Below are 24,757 nucleotides of genomic sequence, written 5' to 3' on the forward strand. Positions count from 1 at the left end.
CAAACTAGAGATGGAGGATCTTTGCCATACACAGATTTAAAAGGTGTTGTCTTGATAGATAGGAAGTGTTGTAATTGAATTCGGCCTAGTGAAGCCGATTTTCCATCTTTTTAGATTCTCACATGTGAAACATCTTAAATAACATTCCAAACAGCTGTTCGCAACTTCTGATTGCCCATCTGTTTTTGGGTGATAGGACGAGCTGAATTTAAGACGTGCCTTGAAGGCGATTTAGTTCCTTCCAGAAATGGCTTATAGATACGCTACCTCTTTCCGAAATGATCGAGTTCATAATACCCTGGAGTTTAACTATTTCTTTGGCAAAGATGTCCACATTCATTTCTTTTGTGAACAGATGTTTGACTGCAATGTAGTGGCTATATTTACTCGAACTATCCATGATAGAATCAAACCCTTCTGACTTAGGCAATCCTTTAATGAAATCCATGGTGACATCTTCCCAAATCTTGTTGGGTATATGTAAAGGTTGACGTAGCCCAGCTGGTGTGAGAGTTGACGATTTCTGGTGTTGATAGATAGGGGAGTCGTTGACATGTCTTGATACTTTTTTTCTCAAACCTGGCCAAGTAACTTGATGATATATTCTTTTAAACATTCTATGAAACCCTCCATGTCCTCCTATCGTTGAATCATGAAACTCTTGTAGAATTTTTGGAATTAAGGATGAATTCAATGTAGAATAATACACCCTTTAAAGAGTAATGTCCCTGATAGATATAGTAATTAAGGTGTTCTCCACTATCAGACTCAATATCTCTCAGTACCTTTCCTAGTTTAGGGTCATCTCGTATCTCTTGAATGAGCTTAATTTTGTCCAGCCAGTGTGTAACTGAAATAGAATTGCAATCTTCATGGATATTTGGTTTTGATTTGGATAATGCATCAGCTACCACATTCTTCTTTCTGGCCTCATATTATATGTCAAAATTATACCCTAGGAGTTTTGGCACCATCAATGATATTTGATTCATACCTCTTTCTGATCTGATAAGAAACGTAGGCTAAATTGATTAGTCTAGATGGTGAATTTATTGAATAAAGTGCTTCCACTTGTTAATTGCCCATACTATCGCCATGAGATCCCTTTCATATGCATATTTGAATCTTGTCGAACAGTGGAAGGCTTTTACCAATACTGCCCCTACGTCGGTTGCATCCGATGCGTCTGTTTCAATGTTGAAGGGTAGTGAGAAAATAGGTAGACTAAGGATTGGGGCCCTTGACAGAGCTTGCTTCAAATCTTCAAATGATAATTCAGCCTAATCAATCCAATTTAAAGAGTTCTTTTTCAAGAGGGCTGATAGTGGCAGAGCAATCGTAGTGTAATTGGATACAAATATTCTATAATACCCAGTCAACCCAGAAAGCCTCTCAATTCTTTCATTGTAGTTGGGTTCTTCCATTGTCCGATGGCATCGATTTTGGATGGATCAGTTGAAACTCCTCCAGCAGATATAATGTGACCATGGAAATCAATAAAATCGCGCTCAAATTTGTATTTCTTGGGATTGATGTGAAGCTGGTTTTTTTTATAGAAGTTCATTTACTGTTGTGATATGTTGTTCATGTTGTTGATGATCTCTGCTATATATCAGTATGTCATCAAAAAATACCAATACAAATTTTTGGAGATGTTGACAGAAAATTGAATTCACGAGGGCTTGAAATGTTGTAGGAGCATATGATAACCCAAACGGTATCACTTTGAATTCAAAATGTCCATGATGTATTTTAAATGTAGTCTTATGAATATCCCTGGGGCACATCCATATTTGAAATCAATTTTCAAGAGAAGAGTCATTCCATGTAGCTCCTCTAAAAGTTCATCAACCATGGGTATAGGAAATCTGTTCGGCACTATCATTTGATTCAGCGTCAAAACCCCTCCATCCTTCTTTATAACTAGTAGGTCTGGACTTGCGAAGCAACTACTGGAATGCTGAATACTATTTAATTCCAATAATTCTTGAATCAGTTCTTCCATAATATTTTTTGTGTATATGGGAGTATGTATAGGGTCTTTTGTTGACAGGTTTGGACCCTGGGATTAAAGGTATCCGGTGATCACAATCTCTGGTAGGTGGGAGAGTATTTGGTTACTCAAAAACATGAGGATAATTGCTTTTTAACCAATGCAAGAAATGATCGAGTGAGAGAGAAAGTACCTTATGAACCTTGGTAGCCGATTGGCCTTTGATTTCATTAATATGGTGAATCAACTCCTCCCACTCTTGGTGAACTTGAGCGATCTCAAATTGAGAGTATCTCGGAGAATTCAATTCTGGATCAGATATGATAGCATGGATCTATCTTTCCCAAAAAATCTTGGGCATCAGATGATGATAGTTTCTGTGGAACCACCCCAAGGTCTTCAGCCAAGGAATTCCTAGGATCATGTCACAGCTGCCCAATGGAAAGGAAATGAAATTTTGTATGAAAGTCAGACCTTGGAATGTTGTAGGAAGATTAAGAAAAATTCCTTCAGTTTGTCTGCATAATCCATCTCACCAAGGCAATGTTGAATTTGTGGTAAGTATGAAATTGTATATTGAGCTTTTGGATCACCATTGGTCTAATAAAACTATAGGTGGCCCCTCCATCAATGAGGATCCTTACTCGGTGGTTAAGAAGATTTCCCCGTAGTCTTAAAGAACCAAGCTTGGGGCCTGTATCTTTCTTAGACCCTTGTATTGACATGAACTCTCCTCCTATAAGGGGCCCTTCATCCAGCTGCATTAGATCTTCCTCTGTAACTGGTTGATATTCTTCCTCTCTGTATTCTTGGAGCATGTCGTTGCTTAACTTCTTTTGGCATCTATTGCCAGGATTGTCCGTTTTAGTTAGAACATAGGCCCCTTTCTTTTCTTTGTAGAAACTCTTCCGTAGATTACCAGGTAATCTTCTTCTAGTTACCTCTTTGTGGTATTTCAGTTCTGACTGGATTTTGAGCTTCCTTGGGTTGTTGATGTTGAACTTGGCCTTCTCCTATGTTTTTGTAGTATGTCCTCTGGCTGTTATTGTGGAGGACTCTAGGAGGATTTGTAGTAACTAGAACTTGGCCTTCTCCTAAACCCTAAACCCTAAACCCTAAACCCTAAAGATTGCTAGGTTGCTCTCGGCTTAACTGAATAGTCCATAATTTCCTAAATGCCATAGGGTTTATATTTGTTCAACTCTACCCTGACCTAAGGTTTCAACCCCTTGAGATATGCAGTCTCTTGAACATTAGATGGTATGTGTGATAAGAAGGTAGCCAGATCTTCAAATTCAGATCTATATTTAGATACAGTCTGATCTGCTTGAGATTCATAAGTTCAGTACACAATGATCTTGTAGAGAAGTTATACCTCCTTTCAAAATAATGGCAGAACCCCAGCCAATGATCACATCCAAAGTTCTCTTTAGTGTATATAAGCCATCCTTGTGCTGGCCCTTCCATATGCAACGAGGACCAATGGCAGCTTCTCATCATCCGTTAATCTGTTAATATTGAAAAATCTCTCTACACATTTTAACCATATTTTTGCATTTGAACCATTGGAGTAGGGTAGATTTCCCTTGCAAAATAAAATTTTCTTATCTAGGGATGAATCTTGAAGTGTCTGAACTCAGCCATACCTTGTCGTCTCCTTCGTGATAGATCTGGCAGAGGAAGATGGATTGTTGAAGTTCACAGCTTGAAGTTGTTGAAGAATGCCCGCTAAAATTTCCGCAGGTACAGGGATATCTTCACTTCATGATTTCCCTTTGTCCTCATGGTCCGCCATGTCGAAGATTCAATTGAAAGCACCATGGCTTCCTTTGCAATCAGAACGAGAAGATCTGATACCAGATTGATACACCAATGTTGTATCAATGAATCATCTCCAATAGAAACTCAAGAATTTGCCAATATCCACCAATTGTGAGTCTGAATCCAGTGTTGAGAGAGAGAGAGAAGATGGATAGAAAGATAGTAGAATCAGACGATAGGACGGCTCACCTTCCCGTGACAGAACTCATTCCTCATTGTTGTAATTCCTTTCTAGATCTGCAGTGTAACTCTGCATCTCTAAGCCTCTAGCAATGTAACTGTTGCAAGTCTGATTCAAGAAAATGTTCTCCCCTTCATGATTTCCCTTTGTCCTCATGGTCTGCCATGTCAAATATTCAATTGAAAGCACCATGGCTTCCTTTGAAATCAGAATGAGAAGATCTGATACCAGATTGATACACCAATGTTTTATCAATGAATCATCCCCAATAGAAACTCAAGAATTTGCCAATATCCACCAATTGTGAGTCTGAATCCGGTGTTGAGAGAGAGAGAGAGAAGATGTATAGAAAGATAGTAGAATCAGACGATAGGACGACTCACCTTCCCGTGACGGAACTCATTCCTCATCGTTGTGATTCCTTTCCAGATCTGCAGTGTAACTCTGCGTCTCTAGGCCTCTAGCAATGTAACTGTCGCAAGTCTGATTCAAGAAAATGTTCTCCCCCCCCCCCCCCTCCCCCCATCATCTTATTTATAGGGTCGAGTCACTGGTCAGTAGGTCCTGTCAACGGTCTGTTGACCTGCCTGCCTTTTCCTTCTTTGGTACTTTCTTAAAAAGTACATATCAAGGGCATAATGATGAACGTATATTCTATATTTCGGTATGATCCATAATCACTCTGACGCATGCCCATGCAGGAGGAGTATAAAAATAAGCCAAATTCAAGTATTTAATGCACAACATGACAATGTGAGTTGGAGATGCATGTCAAAATTTTGTTCACTAAAGCCTCACCATGTGATGTATATTTACAATTTCAATATACACTAATCGTTGTTTTCGTACACATGTACCAACATGTGAGGATATTTAGATCGCATTTCTTGTGATTTCAATCCCAGATTTTTGTCTTGCTACGAAATGTATAAAAATCCACTTGCATTCATTGCATTTTTCTCCGCCACCACGTGTACACATGTCCAGTCACATTCATTGCAGATTTAATCACCATTTTTTTCTACCACCCCATGTTGTAGTGCAGATAAAAATAAATTGAGACATGTGATTGGTGCATAACATCAACCAAATTTGCAATGATATATTGATATCTTTTTACAATGATTTCTAAAGCCAATCGCTGGACAGGATCAATGATTGGATGTAATCCATATAAATTGGGTGATGACACACGGAAGAACTCAATAAATTATAGGAAAAATATTTAAATCATTTAAATAGTTAAAAAATTGTATTTTGACATAGAAAATTTATATAATTTTGAATACAAAAGTCAAGAAATGTGTAAAATATCAAGAAGTAAATAAATTTGGTAAATCATTCAAAGAACACATTTAATCTTTTTAAGATATCCTTCATGCACGATAGTTTTAGTGAAATAAACATGTAAAATCAATGATAATAATGTAATAGTTAACATGATATCATTTTAATACTAATATTTGAGTTGTAAAATAAAATGTGCACTTCTGAAGATAAGGGTAAAATATTAGAACAATTGCATTTTGAAAGCTGCTGTTATTGATATAATCTGTATTAAGAATGAATTGGTAGATATGTTGGTTGATATTTAGATTCATAAATATTGAATGATTTCAAAATTCAAGAATAATGAACACAAGACAAACGTGAGTGCATAATAATAAGAAGGCTTTGATAGAAAAATGGATGTTTTGTATCATTGAATATTTGTCTTAAGAAAGCTCATGAAATATGAATTTGTGAAATGTCTAGAGGATCCTAGGTGAAAATTTTTTATTTGTTGAAATTATTGAGAATAATAATTTTATCATAAATGGATCAAATAATTGAGGTTGGGTACGTGTTTTGAGATTAAGAAAATTGAGATACTTTAGACTTAATAATACATAGGGAGAAAGAACTAATGATTCAAAGTGTAAGAGGGCCTAATTGGTTTATACGTATACCATTATTAAATTTGGTCTCAAATTTCAGTTTATCCATTTTTGGAATTGAGTTTTAGAGGTGCAAGAGTGGTTTCAATTAAAATTATAGAGTGAGTTAGGCAAGAAAGAAGTGGAACTTGGTGATATAAAGAGGAAAAATGTTAGTTGATATCAAATTTTCAACTTGAACTAGAATGTAAAACCTGATTATATTTATTCTTTCTGTTTACCAAATGTTAAGATTGACTACACATATGTTGATTGATGAAATAGGAGAAATCCCCTATAGGAACTTTACAAAAGTAATACTTTTGTGGCATTATACCAAGCATAGAGGGTTTTTTTGGCAGAAGACAGGGCTGGGTACGACTAACCCTAGGCTTGTGTCTGGAGATCGATCCAACCATGCCCTTGATGCCATCCAAGGGGGTTTTATATATTAAGTAGAGTGTTTACAAGTGTTTATAGGCATGGAGCGAGCATAAATGTCCCATACACACTGACCCTACTTGCCTACACCCATGGTGGAAAAAAGGAAAAGATACAAGAGGTGATACTGAGGCTGCTCTTGGAGAAGGCCACATGCTTCTACGTCTTGCGCGTGTTCCTCAGAGCTGGTATGAAGGTCATCTCACCATCTTCGAACGTGAGCACGTAAGTGCACTAAGGGACATCAGTTTGGCTGGAGGTCATGGGGGGGGGGGGGGGCAACACTGCATGATGTCTTGCCATACGCTCTAGAGACACCACTGTGAGCATGAGCTTGCATGGAGCATGTTGATAAACAATTGTGAGACCAAATCTATGATAACATTGTGATGGTTGCGCTCCTCATAGAGGAGCAAACCATCACGAATTGCCATAGCTTAGTTTATGTGCTCGTTTTGACTCCATAGAAATAAGAAAAGGCAAAAAGGATACTATTTATGTGATCTTGTATAGTAACACCCCCTCTGATTGGTCCTGGATTTCCTTTAGCCCCACTATCCACGTTGAGCTTTAGAATGCCAATTGATGGTCGTTGAAAATGGACAATCTGTAGACGAATGGTGATGGGTGTCAAGGTCATCGGGATGCCCTAAGTGTGAAGTAAATCACATGTGACGAGGGAGCTCCGGGCAATGGGCGGTACGAGGTGGTGTGTATGACGTAACCGTTGCTTGATGCATCGAATAAAATCTTGTGCTTGCATGGGGGACCTTGCGATACGAGAATACTTTCACCCTTTCCGTATCTCCCATAGTAGGTAGGCCATGGTGATGTGTAAATACGGGCTCCACTTAGGGCATGTTGACGCAATAGAGATCTTGTCAAAACACTCTTAATAGTGTTACATGAGTGTGTATGCGTAAGAGCGAGTGCCAATGATGAGTAAATTGGCTCCAACATTCTATAGCAATCTCACTATGAAAGAAAACACGTTGCATCGTCTCAACCAACGGAGAGACGCGGCAATAGTGGCAGCGCGAACTGAATGAGTGATCAATACGGGTCACCAGCTCATTAAAAGGGAGGCCATAGTGCATGAGCCTTCAAAGGAAGAATGAGACACGAGTGAGAATCTCAAGATGTCATATGCAGAAACCCCAAGTCTGTATATGGAATCTATCTCGAACATGGTTCCAAGAGGATCAACAAGAGAAATTCTCATCAATCGTGAGCATCCAAATAGGTTGATCGAGAGAAGGCCCCATGACAGTAGCCATTGCCTGCGATAAGGCATTTAAGGGGAGCTCATGCTACTCCCATAGGAGTCGTGTATTCCCCATAAGCAATTGTGCCAAAATCTCCCACGATCGATGATGGACAAAATGAGGGTGGTGGGCTAAGGGTGTGTCGGTGAGCCAGGTATCATACCACGCACTAATCACGCATGGACTGACGTGCCAACGAGTCACATTGGATATCTATAGCCAAAGTCACTACCAAGTGCGCCACCTTTAGTGACCTTTGATATCAGACTCCCTACAGACCCACTTGACGTACTTGGACGAGATGAAGTTTTCCAACAGGGAGCTCGTGGTGCCCATACGCCACTCAAACTTATTTTGAAGTATGGTCTTGGACACCTTGAGAATGCATGATCCCTAGATCCCCTCTTATATCGGCTGACATACTTTCTACCAAGAAATCAAATGGTGTCTATGGCCTCCCTCGAGGTGACCCAACCATATAAAATGTGCACATAGATGCTAGGGTACGCATCATAATGCTCAAGAGGACGTGTCGGATTAGTTGGATGCACCCCCTAAGGGATAGAAAGCAAAGTTTCCATTCATCTAGTTACTTTCTCAGCTTGGCCAGCAAGGCATCAAAATAATGATTTCGTGCTTGGCTAAGAAAGATGGGGCATCTAAGATTGGCGAAAGGAAGGCATCCTCATGAGTATCTCGTATATTGCTGGATGATATGGGAGCGCTTCACGGTGGTGGATAGGCCAACCATAAATCTACTCTTCAAGGCATTTCCAAGCTAGCCAGAAGCTTGCTCATAATCAATGAGTACACTCATAAGTCCCTTAATAGATTTTTTAGATCCATTAAGGAAAATGATATCATCATCTACAAATTGACAGTGCAAGATGATCGGGTAAACCTTTTTCAAAAAATATGGTTGAATGAATCCTTGAGGAAATCACTAGTGTGAGTGATCGGCTATGGACCTCCTCCATCAATATGAAAAGGGTGGCCGAGATAGGGTCACCTTGTCGTAGGCCTTGTGTGTTAGTAAAGAAATGAGTGGAGTTTTCATCCATCAAGAGAGAAAAGTGATTCTCTCTAATACAAGCATCAAGTAGGTCGATGAATGCATCAGTGAATCCAAAGTGGCATAACAATATGGTAAGGAAATTCCATTCGACTCCATCAAAATCTTTCTCCATATCAAGTTCAAAAATGACATTTGAATCCAGAATAGGAGTATCCATTAACTATGTTAACTCATGAACTAGCATGTACTATCTTAGATCTATCGACCCTTGAAAAAATCACACTCTTCAGGAGATATGAGGCTATCAAGGAAGGTCTAAAACTATTTATAATGACTTTGGATGTAACTTTGTAGCATACACTAGAAAAACTAACCGGGTAAAAGTCTCTTAAAGAGACTAGATTATCCACTTTTAGGATAAACGCAAGAAAAGTGGATTTCTAACTTCTAGGAAAGACATTGCCTGTGAAGATCTCCTTGATAGCTCGCACTAGGTCTGTGCCTATGATATCCCAACAAGCTATATAGAATACTGTCGAAAACCCATATAGCCATGGGCCCTCATTCCTACTAAACGAGAAGACCACCAACTTTATTTTTGTGCGTGTAGGAAGAGCCGTTAGGATGACATTTTCCTGGTTGCTCAGCGAAAGTGGGATGGAGGCTAGTAGTTCCTCGTCTACCTCTATCGACTCGAGTTAAGGAGGGAACTAAAGTGATCTCAGTTGTTGCTAACTTCTCGGGATTCTGATTATACTCCCCTAATAATGTCGTGTAATTAGGTCGAGATTTATGTCGATTCGAGGTGTGAAAGAAACATGTGTTTCTGTTACCCTCTCGAAGTCATCGAATACACGATTTCTAGAGATAGTAAATTCTTGTTATCGCATGGCATCCTCTAGTTGTTCACTAAGCCTGAGCTTATGTTCCCCTGATGCATCCGTGATGCGAAACGCCGACGGCCGGGATCGAGCGGCGCGTTTCACGTCACAGGAAGTGATGATGCAGTGTATGAGGGGATATCCAAAATAATGCACGATGAACGAGTGATATAAGAGTTCAAGGGACAATGACGTAGATCGGGACGATCACCCGGGAAGAATGATCCAAGGATCAAACTCCCAATGACCCTCGGAATCTACTAGACGTCTAGACGAGAGGGGCGTCTGACGGCCCTGGTAAGTTCGGAATTTAAAAATCGGATGACAAACCGTTTACCTCAAGAAAAGTCCTGCTCTCGTCAACGATGGCTATTCCTATTCCAATGTCACTTGAAGAATTGCGGCAGAGGACGCGATAGTGGACGACGACACTGGAACAGGTAATAAGACCGGTTAAGGACGGAGAGGAGACGAGCTGACCTGATAAGCACTTAGTCAATGGCGTCCCCAAGTTGCGACGTAGCGGAGGGCTCTGAGAGACGATATGATCTGCCGGCGTCCGGTGCGAGCTTGGTGCACGCCGCAGCGAAGGAGTCCAGGAGACGGTCCAAGGGCAGCCGGCGACGGACCACCGGTGTCGGGGACACGGGAATTTGCAACCCCGAGAAGGACAGAGGGGCGCAGCGCTGTGGGACTGAGCGTGGCGCGGTCGCGGGCCACGACGCGGGCGTGGTCCTGCGGCGCGGTCGCGGGCCTGCAGGGCGGGACGCGCCGCGATGCAATCGCGAGGGTGCGGCGCGATCGTGTCCTCGCGGTGATGCCGCGGTGCCACGGCGCGGCGCGGCCTTGCAGGGGGAATCGGGATCGCGACGCGGCGTGGGTCGTAGCGCGTCGCGGGCAGCGACTTGGGGCGGAATGCGACTGCGGGGGAAGGGGGGGGGGTGCGGCGCACGGCGCGTTTGGCGTGGGATTCGCGGGCTGGCAGAGACAAGGATGTCGGACGGGGTCGAAGGAAGGCTGGGCGATGAGGGTTCAAGGCAATGGTTGGGCGGAGGGGTGAAAGAAAGGCGAGCAAGAAGGGGAGGGTTCAAGAAGAGGGGACACAGCGGCGAGAAGAAGGATGGGAGGGAAAACGATCAAGAAGATGCGGAAGGAGTGGAGTGGTGGGCGAGGGGCGATTATGACCAAGATAGGAGTTATGGATATTCAAGAACGGTAGAGGATTGTGTATGGAGACCAAGAACAAAGATGATGGAGAGGAGGGTTCAAGAAACGACGAGAGAAGATCAAGAAAGGGTCGCAGCTCAAGAAACAAAGGGGAAAATGGTGGGGAAACGATCAAGGACGAGGGGAGAAGACGATCGGGATGGTAGGATGAGGAGGGTGGCGGTGAAGGTGGGAAATCAAGAACCTGGCGGAGGAGTTCTTGACGGAGTCGCGGGCGTTCCTCCTCGCTGGAGGCTGATGTCCCGATGCCGCACTGCGCCGTTGCTGTCGCGAACCTTGAGGATGCCCAGAGTGATCTCGATGGGAACCCTCTCAACTCTTGACTTGACGACTTCTTGAAAATCTTGAACGTGCCAGAGTGATCTCGATGGCACGGTTGAACACGTCCCGCCCGGAGTGATCTCGACGGACAAGACGTGGGCTCTACCCTCTCTGGAGTGATCTCGACGAAGAGACGGGGCTAGCCAAACCCCCTACTCTACAGCTAGATAAGGGGGAAGATCTCTGAAAATACTTTTCAATTTCAAAAACTTCCAAGTAGTCCATTGGGCATGCCCTCCCCTTATATAGGGAGGAGGGGTGCCAAGGAGACGTGGGGAGAGGTTGAACCGTCATGAGATGTGGTTCGACCTCTCCTTACAAAATCAAAATACAATCTTAAAATGAAAATAAAGACGAGGATGGGCCCTACGATACTGGCCCAATCCATAATTCAAAATGCAAAGAAAATACACATAGAAAAAGCATAAATTGTTCAAACCTACCCGGAGTACTTAAACCCCGGGTTGCGGACGTCGGCACGAGCTGTCCGAGGTGGCTGCTGGCGAGTCGTCGTCGGTCATCCGGCTGATGTCGTCGTCGTCATCAGGTCGTCGTCGGCACGATGGTCCTCCATCAATCCGTCCAAGTGCTCTATAGTTGTCGCTCGATTGTTGCAAGCTCCGACTTGAGCACTTCAACCCGTGCGAGCATGTCTCCTAATACATGTCTATTCCACCATTTCATATGGAGTTTGAGATTCTTCAGTCTATAAATGAAGGTCTCCACAACCGATGTGGAAATCTGTCACTAACAATGATGTGCACAAAGCTATGAAAAGCTTCATCTTTGAGCCATATGGCTTAGAATAAAAAAGGAGGCCGACGTACTCTAGCATTCATGTTGGGGAGAAAAAGGAGCGGTGAATAGAGTGTTTGAAATTGTGACAAAAAGGATAATATAACTATTAAAAACATATCATGATCTACATTTTTCATCCTTCGAAGGTTGATCATGACAGTGATGATGGAAAATCCATTGTTGTCACATGTATGCACTAAGGATGAAGGATCATCCTTATCCTTCTCATCAAAGGATGCCACAATAGGTGATGATGACAAGGGGAGGATGAGGGGGATTGAAACCATATTATCTCTCTCTGTTTAGCATTGTTGTAGGTTCCATCTTGCCACCAAAGGTGTTACCATTTCCAACACTGGGTGATGTCAGTTCTTTCGTGGTATTTATCGCCAGCGTCTTTTACTATATATTAATGGGTGTATCTTCTTCAGAAAATGATCCTGTTATCTCAAGTTTATTGGATTTCCCTGTCATTGGTGGCACACCAAATCACACCAAAGCTTGATGGTTGGGACTCTATGAATTGATGAAATTATGTAATATGTATGTTAATGTCACATCCCAAATGTTATTCAGAACTCATGAATACGAGTCATCTTAAATATTATTTGTGTCCAAGGTTGATACTTAAATCCAATGATGCATCCAATAGTGCTCATAATATAACGAGATAACAATCATACTAAAATGTGTCCCATAATGTTCATATGGGGAATAGTCATTTATAAGTGCATATTCCTTTTTCTCATACATTCAAGAAGGACATCACAATATTTTTAAATGATACCATTATGAAATATTTCTCATACAATAAGGATGATTGGTCCCATAACTATTTGTATGGAGACACTAAGGAGAAATAGTAGGTTCTCTATATGAAGATATTTCACTGAATTCACTGGTAAGAATTCCTAAATGGTAGGTTGATTCATATATCCATTCAAAATATGATAATATTTTGACTTCACATATTTATAACTAAATATGAACTAGGTTGATTCATATATCAGACACAACAATAACATCTTGTGCATGGATGCTAAATGTTTTGACTTTGATCCAAATGTCTCTAATCATGGAATTCCATAAAATATTATGCTAGTTATGAAAAATCCACAATGGCGAATGTGTATTTAAGATGAAATTATCCATTCAAAATATGATAGACTCTAAGAAGATGATGCAATGATATCCTTTTCCAAGGTAGTGAAAATATCAAACCAGTTTTCGATGATTTAGTAATGCATCAGGATGTGGTGGGCCATAAATTGGGATTAAATATATTATTAAAGGTTTATGGTTTATGAAATAATATTGATAATTTTAAATAAGCTAATGGATGTAATAAGGGTCAAATACACTGATATCAGGTATAAAAAGTGAATCTTTAGTTGATTTATATCTTTAAGGATTTTATATTTTTGGAAATTAAACATGGTTTAATTAAAGCAAATGACTGAAAATGGATTCTAAGATGATGATAAAATATTGTCCTATTTAATCAATCCTATTCAAAATATGAATAAATTTAAGATTTTACGAAGTTTAATAGTATGACAGACTGATTAGTTATAATTAAAATAACTTAGTTTATGGAGAGCCATGTAATGATTACAGATTGAAAGGGATGTCAGATTCAATTATGTGAAATCCAAAATTGCTGAGGGGTGGGATGTAATGGATCACATGGCCAAAAGGATCATCAATCCAACATAATATTGGTGCTCTACATTATGCATCCACCTCACATCATCTCAATTTGCATCTTTACAACCCTATGAGCCAATGACACCACACCCTAATACCGAATCCCTCCATATGACTAAACCAAAATGACCAGAGTTTGGTAAGACACTCAATCTATTTATATGTTTGAAAACATGGACAATTATAAGAGAGAGAGAGATGGATAATGATGCATCCTACGTGAATGTACTTTCAGGCCCCGACTCGATGAGGTGTGTCGAACTGCGAGCTCTAAAGGGGTTGTTGGTTGACGGCGATGGTGGCCTCCTGACCCTTGTCGGAGGGACGACGACATCTACATCACCGAATGGAATTAATACATAGGGGCTCACACGTAACGGACGAGCTCGACCCGTACTGGTAAGGCACTCAAATTTGTAGCTTCTCTCAATTCTCTGTCACCTACCTCTAGTCCGAGCACGGTCGAGCCAATCGACAGAATACTGCAAGAAATAATATAACAGGTGAGCAGGAGATGACGTACCTCATCGATGGGATGCTCGTCGTCATGGTCTTCGTTGATTGCAGCGGCTGGTGCGGGTTGCAAGTAGAGAGGAGCTAGAGAAAGAATTGGCGTGGCTTGACTGGCGGTAGGCGCAGGAGAGGTTGGTGGATCTTGGAGGCGAAGGGCGAAGGCGAGTCACAAGGGAGTCCATCAGCAAGGCGGTGTAGTCAACAACAATGGCTTAGTGGGCATGGACAATCTTGCGAATCTGGTGCTGACTTGAGGACAGCGGTAGCACTAGCTGAGGTGAGAGAATCAACGGGACTGCGGATACGATCGACCTAAGGAGGCTTCAACTGAGCGGCAGACCCGCGTGCACTGAATGAAGCCAGGATGTGGCGGCAGAAAGATGCAGACGGTCAATGCGACAGCAAGCACGGCGCGCATGCGACAAGGTCGAGAGCTGGCAATGGATAAACACATGTGTGGCACACGGAGTGATTCCAACAACATGGGGAACATTCAGATCCTGAACGGTCAGCAGATCCCAACACCCACGTTCTTGCGACGGTTGTTGTGGCAATTGCAGTTCACGCAGGAGGCATCATCATCTGGGATTAGCACTAGGGGGGGGGGGGGGAGATTGGTGCACTCACCCGATAGGAGGTCACTATCGGCATGGCGCAGTTGAGCGATAACAACTCACACCCCGTGTAATGGAATCGCGGGTTGTTCTGAGTGGGTGAATCTCCGTTAGGGAGGCGCCGAAATGAGCACGTGACTTGCTCTGCTGTGGTCGTCATCAATACGGTCGTTTCCACGTGTTGACCGGGGCGAGAGCGACTGTCGCTTGTCGCGCCACAGTCCATCGCACGCGCACGGTCAGGGACAGAACGATCAACGAGCGATAGTGCGAATTAGTGACGGCCCCTTCAGTGTGTGGCTCTTGTTGAGGCGACTGAAGATCTGGGAGAGAGGTTCGCCGAAGAGTCACGGTGAGGGTGTTCCACCCTCCTCTTCCCTTGCTGATTTCCTTCTCTTTCAAACCACACTCCTCTCGTGCTCTCTCCTTCCTTCTTCTTCCCCTTTTCTTTTCCCTCAAGGTGAGACCAAGGTGAACGATAAAACGTCTTCTGAAATGAACCTGGTCTGTCTTTCCTAGGGTGCCACCCCTTCCTTAAATAGGGAAACCAAGATGGGCCCTTGGAAGGTCCTGATGTAACAAGGTACAGCCGAGATAAAGCGGCACAAGTTACAACACAAGGGGAATGAAATTCAGGCTATGATTTGAGTATGACAAAGGAAATTAGATTTCAAAATCAATGAAATAATATTCAGCAGTCATGACAAGTTTCATTGAAAGAGTTTGATTAATCAAAATCAGACTCCTCAACATCCCTTTGGACCAATTGGACAACTACGTGGTGAGGGGTAATGTTATTAACCGAAGGCGTACCACAAGAATTATAGATAAGGATTAGTCCCCTATAGATAAGGATTAGTCGTACCACAAGAAATTTATCCTATCTCATTCTAAAGAGATGGCTAATTCCTATCGCAAGTGTAAAAAAACTTCGAGGGCAAGGGAACACAAATCAATGGTATTAAAATAAATAAACTCAATTGTGAACGTAGGGGAAATGATAGAACCTGTATAGGCTTCAAGCGAAATCTTAGACTTGGCTGCTTCTGTCCGATCACGTGCAATGTCCAAGATGCAGAAGGAGTGAGCGGGAACGACTCATGCTGTGATGCAAGCATAGACTATTGGCTTGCGCGGTGCTGTGTAGTCGACCAGTGTGTTCAAGCGGATGGGCAGCCGGCTATACAAGCGCGTTTGTAGACAAGGAGTGCGCGGTGTCTGTAGAGCGCGCGGGCACGGCTGGTGTTGTGCACGTGGGCGCGTACAAGCTGCGCGCGTGCATGCAAGATGGCAAGCGAGTGGGTGTGCGCGTGCAGGGATAGCTGGCGTGTGTGTGCGTGCATGCCGGCATGACTGGCGCGTACGGGCGGAGAGAAGACACGCACACAGGGATGGGACCGTCAGCGCGGACGACGTGCGCTAGGGTCTGGTCGAGCGCAAGGCAAGCACACCGGGGTAGGGATGATGTGAGCCCCAGAGATGCTGGAGCACAACACGTTCTTGACAGGGTGGGAATTCTGGCGGTGGTGATGGGCGAGGCAAGCTAGTGGTGGGATGCAAACACGAGCTGCAATGGTGGCGATGGCAGTGGCAGCGGCGGCGCAAGGGGTAGATCTCAGAAACAACCAAGGAAAGGATTTCTTGGCAATTCTTGAACAAGATCCAATCAAGAGACTAACCTTCTTGATGCAGACCTTCAAGAACAGCTTTGGGACGCAACGGCGACGGTTCCTCCACGGGATTCTCGTCGTGGGTCGGACATCGTGGCAGGAAATTCCCACGATCTACGCTAAACTAGAAAATGATAACTCCAACAAGGAGGGTGGGAACCGATTGCGAAAAAAACACTTTCAAATTCAATCAACTCCAATTGCCTTCTTGGGCATGCCTTCCTTTATATAGGGTAGGGGGCATGCCCAATTGGGCCAAAACAGGAAGGGTCTCATGATGAACGGCCTTCCCTTAATGAAAAGTTTGATGAAAACAACACATTGGACGAGGCCCAAACACGAAAGGCCCGTCCACAATTGAAAAGAAATTAAAATCATGAAAATGCAAAAAGAAATAAACAATCCGATGACCCGTCATTAGGCCGTGTACTTGAATGTTGGGCTGCGGACGTCGACTCGGACTGCTCAAGGTGGCTGATGGTGTCCTTTGACGTCGTTGACACGATGGTCCCCCATTAGGTCCACTAGGGGGGGGGGAAGGGTCCATTAAGGGGCCTGATGACTCTCAATACATCATCAAATGTTTAGAGTTTTTGAGCATAAAAGCATCAATCATATCCACCTAATCCATATTGGTTGTCATTCATATGCATTATTTTACAAATTCACTAACCCCATTTGATTCTTTGAATCAAGTGGATTAGATCTTACATTTTCAATTAGTGAGTTCAGATACAGATTAAGGCAGCCAAAGAAAGAGGAACTTGATCAAGAAGAGCTGGCGAAAAATCAAGAAGAAAGAAGCCCTAATTTTTCCACTAAGCATGTTTTAAGAGAAACCTATAAATAGCCTCTTAAGGGCTCATTGTAGGTTGTCCAGAATTTCTCTCAAGGAAGCTAGGGCTTGGAGAGGAAGGATTTTTGCAGAACCTCCAAGGCTGATGAGCATTGGACCTGGGAGAGAAGCAAGCTGAGGAGTAGCTGGAGCACGACGATCGTCATCTTGCCGGAAGGGCGTGACACAAGGTGGTGTGAGAGTTTCAGTTTCAGTTGGTGCATCCTCTCCCTGCAAAGACAATCGAGGTTGGAGGGGAAGGTGCTGAGTGGTACCTCCCTGTTGTTCCAAACGAGATTGTTCATCTTCTAGTTTGATCTTTGAGTTCTTTGTTTGTTCAGATTGATTTTCCCTCTCATTTTTCTGAAAACCTAAACTATTCTTCAGCAAATTCTGTGAAATCGACTCCTGCAGGAGGGCCCAGGCAGCTAGCAACCAAGGCCACCGCTTAGGTTGCCAGCAGGCCGAGCTTCCTACAGCCAAGGCCGTGCGTAGCAACGCCGCACGCAGCCAAGGCCGCGCGCAGCACCGCCGCACGCAGCAGAGGCTGCGCGCAACTAGCTGCGAGCCGCCCAGGCCGTGCCCGCGCGCAGGTAACTGCCTGCACACAGACCAGCCATTCCGCGCACAGGCAAGCAACCCCACGCGCAGTAGCTGCCTGCGCACAGGCAGCCGCGCTGTGCGCAAGCAGCAGCCTGCGCATAGGGAAGCCATCCAGCGCGCAGGTAGCACTTGCGCACGGGCAGCAACCCCGTGCGTGAGCATTCACCTGCGCACAGACCGCACCTGCACGCAAGGTGTTTGCTCCTTTGCCTCAAAGGGCAAGAGCACACCGTCAGCATGAAATTCTCTGCTGACGGCTCTGTTCAGTTAAGTTTTACAAAGAATAATTTTTAGAACTTAACTGAGGTTAGTTTAACTGAACATTAAAGCTGAAATAACAAATCTAGAACTGATAATCTACAGTAAACTGAAAAGAATTTTCTGCTGTTTTCTCTGCTCCCTGTGGATCGACCCTTACTTGCCTAAGGCTGTGAGGTTATAAGTATTGTTGCATAAGATCAATCCTCACACGATTTAACTGATAAATAACCAGTAAAAACACCCAAAATTTGAGCTTATCAGGGCCCTATATAAGGGGCCTCTAATACAACCAAATAAAAGAAAAAAAGAAAAACATAAAAGGGGTAGGGGCACATGACAAGATGGACACATTACGATACGATGAAGAAAACACAAACGTAACTAAATGAAGAGGGAAAAAAGAAATCAAAACGTGATAAGGACGGGCGTGATTTCACCCGGGATATTCAAATCCGGGTGTCTTCATTGATGCCTTGGCGTGCCGATCGAGTGGAACACTTGCAGGCATGTCGCCGATGATTAGAATGATGGTGATGATGACGTCTTCAAGGGAGCAAGCTGGCACACTCCATCAAAACATATATGACATGTTAAATATATCAATTAAAAGGATAAGTACAATATCTCCATGCAATACTTGAACATCCCCAAGAAACTTTGTTGTTGTTTTGAAATAGATGATGGCCATTGGTGAACCTTATTTCTTCTGGTGTATGATATTATAATTCAGGTGAGGAACTCAATTTTCTCCCATTCTAGGTCTTTCTCTCACAATTGGTCGTTATCTAATATTAGGGTTTCTCACACCTTTTTCCTACCTGAAATTAATGTGTGGACATTAGTATCTTCTTATTCAAATACATAGTAACAAATGTGTGTGAATGAAATATGGATGATGAGGCTACTATCTAGCTATGATTACGGAAAGAAGGATGCATGAATCAAAAGAAGGTCTTAGGATATGTAGGAGAAAATGGATAAATAAATACTTTGCAGATAACTCAGTCATAAGAAATAAATGAATGAGAAGAATACACTAGAAGGGTGTAGATAAAATGAGGATGTATAATATCTCTCGCAATGTATAATTTTTGGTTTTCTTTTATTGTTTTGAACGGATGAAAAAAATGGAGGCTTTATTACAAAAGGTGAAGATTTGATCACCTAGAATGCACTTGATACAGATCGTCCCTTGATGGTACAAAAAAATAAATATAATGAAAATATGTATAAAATATGGCAAAACGCGGTTCATAGTGCGCACTTAGCTTGAGAAGTAAGAACAATTTCTCCTTGAGTCATTGTGCATTTTGAACACTTTTCCAGGTGAAGATAATGGTTTAATAAAAAAAGTTTAATAGAAATAAAATAGGTAAGATCATAGTGGCTATATGATATCCTTTTATTGAATTAAAAAATAGAATAATTCAATGTAAATACTGGAATAAAATACAAATATGTAGATTTTGAATAAAGTATATGAACTAAAAGAAACACTCATTAGATGAATTCATGAAATTAATATAATAATTATAATGTTATTACTAACCTGATAAATAAGGGCGTGTTTAAGGATTTTTTTAAAAAGATTTTTCTTAACACATCCCTTGGGCCTCCACCCTCCACTTGCATGCATTTGCAACTCCATTTTTTCTTTCATATAAAGTCCCCGTGTTTTATTTATCTCTCTTATTAATTTCAGTATGCCGAGGTGGAAAAATATTTACACGAGATTAAGTAAAAGCATATTTCATAGGGAAGAAGACCATTGATTCTGTAAAGCTTTTTGTTCCTTTGCGGTACAGTTTTTTATCTCCTTGCGGTACAGCTTTTTGTTCCAACCGTCTGATTGAGTTCAAATTTTGAGGGTTAGTTCTTTAGTGTATCCTCTTTCCTTCCGTACAGATGGATTGACAAGAAGAGCCCAAAAACTAAAGAAAAGTAAGGAATACTTAGGTGCAAAAGTGGAATTGTCTCACCCTTTACCCTATATATAAATCCCTAATTTTCTCTCTTTTTATTCATTGTTGGATGCTTGACCGTAGTCTTCACTCAGAGGGGAGCTCTCCTTGGATCACGTTTTAGCCTGGTATTTTATTTGAGTTTTAGTTTCTTTCTTCATTGATCTTGATTTGTGTTCAAACCGCTTTGGCTAGGGTGAAATGTACTAGCCCTTGTCTTGATTGAAGAAGAAAGTAAACTAATGATAAGGTTCTATTATTAGACATAAAATACTCTAAACAATACATAGGTTGTCTGTCCCTTACCTCCCTCCAAATCTCTACCTTCTTCACCAACCATTATTGTTTTAAAACCCTATATTAAGTACTCTTCCTTATCTCATTACAGTTCTAATTATGGATCTTCTTTTGAGGATCAGGTTGAATGAAGTGAGGACCTATATTCTCTCATCTCTCCTACATCTGTCTTATCAATTATATTCCCTTATGATCTCTTAACATCTACCCTTTTACTTAGAAGGGAAATCAATAGAGATCATCCCTATTTAATACTGGAAACCAGATCTTCCCTGAATATCATATCTTATAAAATATCAAATCTATTAAAATTCCATTCTAATTATCTTGTATTAAATCCTTGAACTCTCCTTTCCTGTGGACGACCCCTCTACTCATCATTTACATCTTAATAGAGGGTTCATTATAAATATTATTGTATAAGTTGATTACAAACAATGATAGTAATTAACCTAGCTAATATTTATTAGATAGTTATTAGAGTTATTTCATTTGTCAATTTGGGTGTTACGACTCTGCTATTGTTTGCAAATACACACACACACACACACACACACAGATATATATATATCTGCCTTTACATCACATTTTCTCTGCGTCTTCGTCAGCTAATGCTTCCTGCGTTTTATACTTGAGAGACTACAGAGTAACCCGGTGATAGATACTCAAAATCTAAAAATTATGGATAGTCTACGATGCTAAAAGCGCTGTTGGCACTAAAGTTAGTTTGGTGTCAGCTTACATGATTGAACGATGTATGCCTACCAACTTTGCCTTCCAAGGGTAATCTCTAGATTGGGTTGTCCTCCTAGTAGTGCCTCCGGAAGAGCAGAAGACCTCTCGCTGCCGCTGCTCAATTCAGCCTTAGATCCTCGCCATCCTTCTCCTATCTGTTACGTCATGAAAGGACGATGAGCATTCATCAAATTTCGATTGAAAGCAACGCTAAGCAAAAAGAACTCCAGAAGCCCGAGTTCCAGCTCTGGGTTCAGATGTGACCCCGATAGAAGCGCATTTAGTGGAAACTTAGACTTGAAGATTCGTCGGATGCATCCATTTATGCAAACATAGCAGAAAAATGTGAGTTTTTACAGTTGGGTGCAGATTCAATCTGGCGAGCTCGCTGTTAGTCACCGGTGTCCTCGACCTCTTGCCTTGCAATGAAAGATCTCGCGTTCTGTCACAACAGGGGATTAAACATAATACATTATCCTCGGTGTTCAATCGTCCTTTTCGCTCGAGAGATCTATTCAACCAGGCGATGGGGTTCATGACAAGAGACTCACTTGTGGCAAGAAGGCAGCAAGAACATTGGTGAGGTTGCTGGGTTGATGAACTGATTAAAATTCTCCTCTGGGTAATGTCCTTCTTCCCCTTCCTCCATCATCGGAGTCCCTTGTTGCGATGCATCATCTGCTCTTCAGGATTAATGGGTCAAAACTCTGATCGCAGAGTATAGAATAAGCGATGAATAAACAAGTGTACCTGGTCGTCCGTCTGTGCATTTGACCGTTCTATACATCTGGGTAGGAATCACCCGAAAGTAGAATATTAAGACTTAAATTGTGCAACAAAAGATTGTGATACCTTAGAAAACAAAATCAATATCCATAAATTACGGTACACGAAAAAATAAAGCACAGAAAACGGTATACGGTTCTAGAGAAACTGAACACAATTCTAAACCCATAAAATAGTACTCAACATGCCAAGAAATAAACACAAAAATCAAATTTGCGAACACATATAATATTGTATAATACCTCTTTCCGACGCCTATAGATCCCCGATTCGGAGCAAACCAAAGGAAAGTTAGGCTTAGAATAGGAGGCGGTATCGGGGGATATTCCTCACCTGCAAGTGGCTCTTCACATGAGCAAGCGTGAGATCCTTCACATTCATCAGTTCCAGGACCGATTTTGGTGTAGCCCCTGGCAACCATTTAAAATACCAAGGCGCTTTATCTTAGTGCTAGACCAGTGATCTCCTCCTAACCTCAAAACCAGGTATTTTTAGCCAAAGATTTTCTGAAGCGCTCCAACAAGGTGCTTACTCTCATGTCCACCAAGAAGCTCCACGGCGTGAACGAAGTGAGCATGGAGGGCGCTGGTCCATCTCATTCTTGGCGCTCGGCTGCTCTTCTTCCCCTGAGGCAAAAGCCTCGAACTCCGCTTGAAATCTCGGCCTACGCCATGAGGATTGTGGAGTATAAACTGATGAATGTTGTTCTGATGTTGGAACTGTTCATGGTTCAAAAAGAAAGGGAAAGAGACGCCGTTAAACATGTTCGCCCTTTGAAATATGTGGCGATCTCTTTCGTTCCAGGTTTCTGCTCCTGATGGCGTCGGTGGGCTGATCTGCAAGCTGAGATCAGGATGAACGGTACCCGTCTTCATTGGCTCCTAAACGTATGATTGCAAAACAGGAAAGCGATAGAAACGGTGATTATCACACCAGAAGAAGATTGCTGCCCCTGGCGAGTTATATGCTTCAGGAATGCTACTGGCGTAAGATAGAAGTCTGCCGGGAATGATGCGGATATAATGGTAAAAAACGGAAGCAGTCGATTAGGTCATGAGTGGCTTGTGATTTGTACAGCAAGAAGGAAAAAGAAGGGGAAGGTTCCTGCCCATGAATGACGGCATCCAAATGTCTGCTATGAGAAAAGAGTGCACTTTCCCAAGAAACCAAAAGTACGGGAATGGAGATGAACAGTGGGAATTCGAGCTACACAAAAGTAAGAACGAGTCTATCCCTCACCCCGTTTCTATCCAAGAAAAAAGTCTTTCCAGATATACTCGAGAGAGACGGCAAGTGCGGCAAAACGCTTGGTGAAGCGTTGGCTAGTGATGTCGTTTTGTAGGTAGGTGCATTGTCTTATAAGCAAAGCTCCAGGACCTTACGGCAATACCCGCTGACGTCGGCGGACAGATGGTGGAACCTGTATTATTTTCTCAGGCTATTTCTACAACCCTACTTGCGCAGCTAAGCAGCATCGGGGTTGCGAAATCCCTTTCGTCCATATCAACATGTCTCTTTGTCCATCGGATGTGACAGAGAACGAAAATAACTTAAAGAAGAAACGAGGGGAGAGTTCTTTTATGCTGAACTTGAATCGGAAGATTCATGCAAGATGGGGGGAGCTTGAGGTTGAAGGAAGACTTCGAAAGTCAGAGAGATAGAGGGCTTTCCCCAAAAGAACCGAAGAACTTATTCTTTCAATGGGAAAAGCTTTATCCCATTATCATCCTCAATTCTGCGATCAGTCTCATCTCGCATTCCTCACCTCAATAATCAAAGATTCAGTCGGTAGCCATCATTCATTGGACCTCGTCCTTGTTATTTTTCCTTCAACCTGTCTGGGAACCGCACACAAAAGTATTTCCTGTAGGAGTAAATGTCTGACAACCAGGTTCCTCCTATCTAGGCTTTCATCACATACGTGGGGGCACACCTTCAATTCAAAAACTTGGACAGAAAATCCTCGGAACTTCGATAGATGCATGAATGCATGGGTGCCCAAATTAATGACCGACGACGGCGACTTTCCCAAGTCCTCGAGCTCAGTTTCGTTGTACGCATCTGCCCTCTGATAGATCAATCAGCAATTTATTCAATCTCTCTCTCAAGATACTCAATACTCACTCACTTTATCGCTCTAACGGTTCGAGAGTTTATTGTTGCATTAAAATTTCCCAGATATCCATCAAGATTCAATGATGGAGTTTAAAGTCGTCCTCTGCTTTTAGCTCCATGTGTATCTGAGTCATCTGATCTTTCTTTTGCTCTCTTTCCCTTACGGGGAGGCGTGAAGAAGAGGCGCGCACGTTCTCACCTTTCCACCCTGAAACCCAAATCAAATCTAATCCTGATCTATCGATGTACCTATCTACCCATCCAATATCTGCCCACAAGATTTCTGCTTTGCTCTCATGAAGTCGTCTTCGCCAGAGGGAGAGAGCCGGGAGGAGAACGAGAAGAATTCTTTGCAGGATTGTTTCTTTTCGGGATTCCGGGAGACCATTCTAAATTATTGAGCATAGTTCGGGCTTCTGACCCATCGATTCATCAGGTTGTATATTCCCTTGTTTTAAGCCGACACCGGTCGAAAGAGGAACTATTCGGCAGATGGTATGGTAAGATTTGAATCGTCTTCTTCCCAGGATAAGTTAAAAATAAAATTAGTCTTCTCTGAGCTCATGGAAGACAGCCCTGGGATGTCGATCACGCTTTTACTTTTTTTATTATCACACTTTTAGCGCTTTGCCCCATTGACCGTTCTTCATCGTTGGAGGAGAACAGCTCTAAATCTCTCTCTGCGTGATGGATCCCTGAGAAAGACAGCTGACGTGACCTGCGTGCATTAGGCAGCTGTTTGGGCTCTTGTCATATGACGCAGATGAGCTTTAAAAAAAACGCATACACTCACTTGTATTG

The 24,757-nt window shown here is 42.4% G+C and overlaps 1 protein-coding gene across 2 annotated transcripts; it reads right to left on the reverse strand.

Annotated features, from left to right (window-relative positions):
* Positions 1-20,980: 20,980 nt before the first annotated feature.
* LOC144702670 (putative transcription factor KAN4) lies at positions 20,981-23,098 on the reverse strand. Of its 2 annotated transcripts, XM_078574676.1 has the most exons (7): positions 22,775-23,097; positions 22,374-22,684; positions 22,175-22,251; positions 21,806-21,842; positions 21,607-21,733; positions 21,413-21,497; positions 20,981-21,210 (listed from the first exon to the last, which is right to left on the reverse strand). In XM_078574676.1, exons 2-7 carry the CDS (start codon positions 22,603-22,605, stop codon positions 21,082-21,084), a joined length of 687 nt encoding a protein of 228 aa, XP_078430802.1. In that variant the 5' UTR covers positions 22,606-22,684; positions 22,775-23,097; the 3' UTR covers positions 20,981-21,081. The 2 variants fall into 2 exon arrangements, with proteins under 2 accessions (XP_078430802.1, XP_078430801.1); XM_078574675.1 differs by having other exon boundaries at positions 22,374-23,098.
* Between the last annotated feature and the right edge of the window lie 1,659 nt (positions 23,099-24,757).

This window comes from Wolffia australiana, chromosome 4 (genome assembly GCF_029677425.1).
Source record: "Wolffia australiana isolate 7733 chromosome 4, ASM2967742v1".
Taxonomy (NCBI): Eukaryota; Viridiplantae; Streptophyta; class Magnoliopsida; order Alismatales; family Araceae; genus Wolffia; species Wolffia australiana.

Bases quoted from the DNA above. Each gene is read 5' to 3' on its own strand.
- LOC144702670 (XM_078574675.1), bottom strand. From the start codon at position 22,716: ATGAAGACGGGTACCGTTCATCCTGATCTCAGCTTGCAGATCAGCCCA. The intron at 22,252-22,373 runs GTAAGCACCTTG...AATGGTTGCCAG, and splicing joins GCTTCTTGGTGGACATGAGA to GGGCTACACCAAAATCGGTC. The intron at 21,734-21,805 runs GTACACTTGTTT...CCTGAAGAGCAG, and splicing joins ATGCACAGACGGACGACCAG to ATGATGCATCGCAACAAGGG.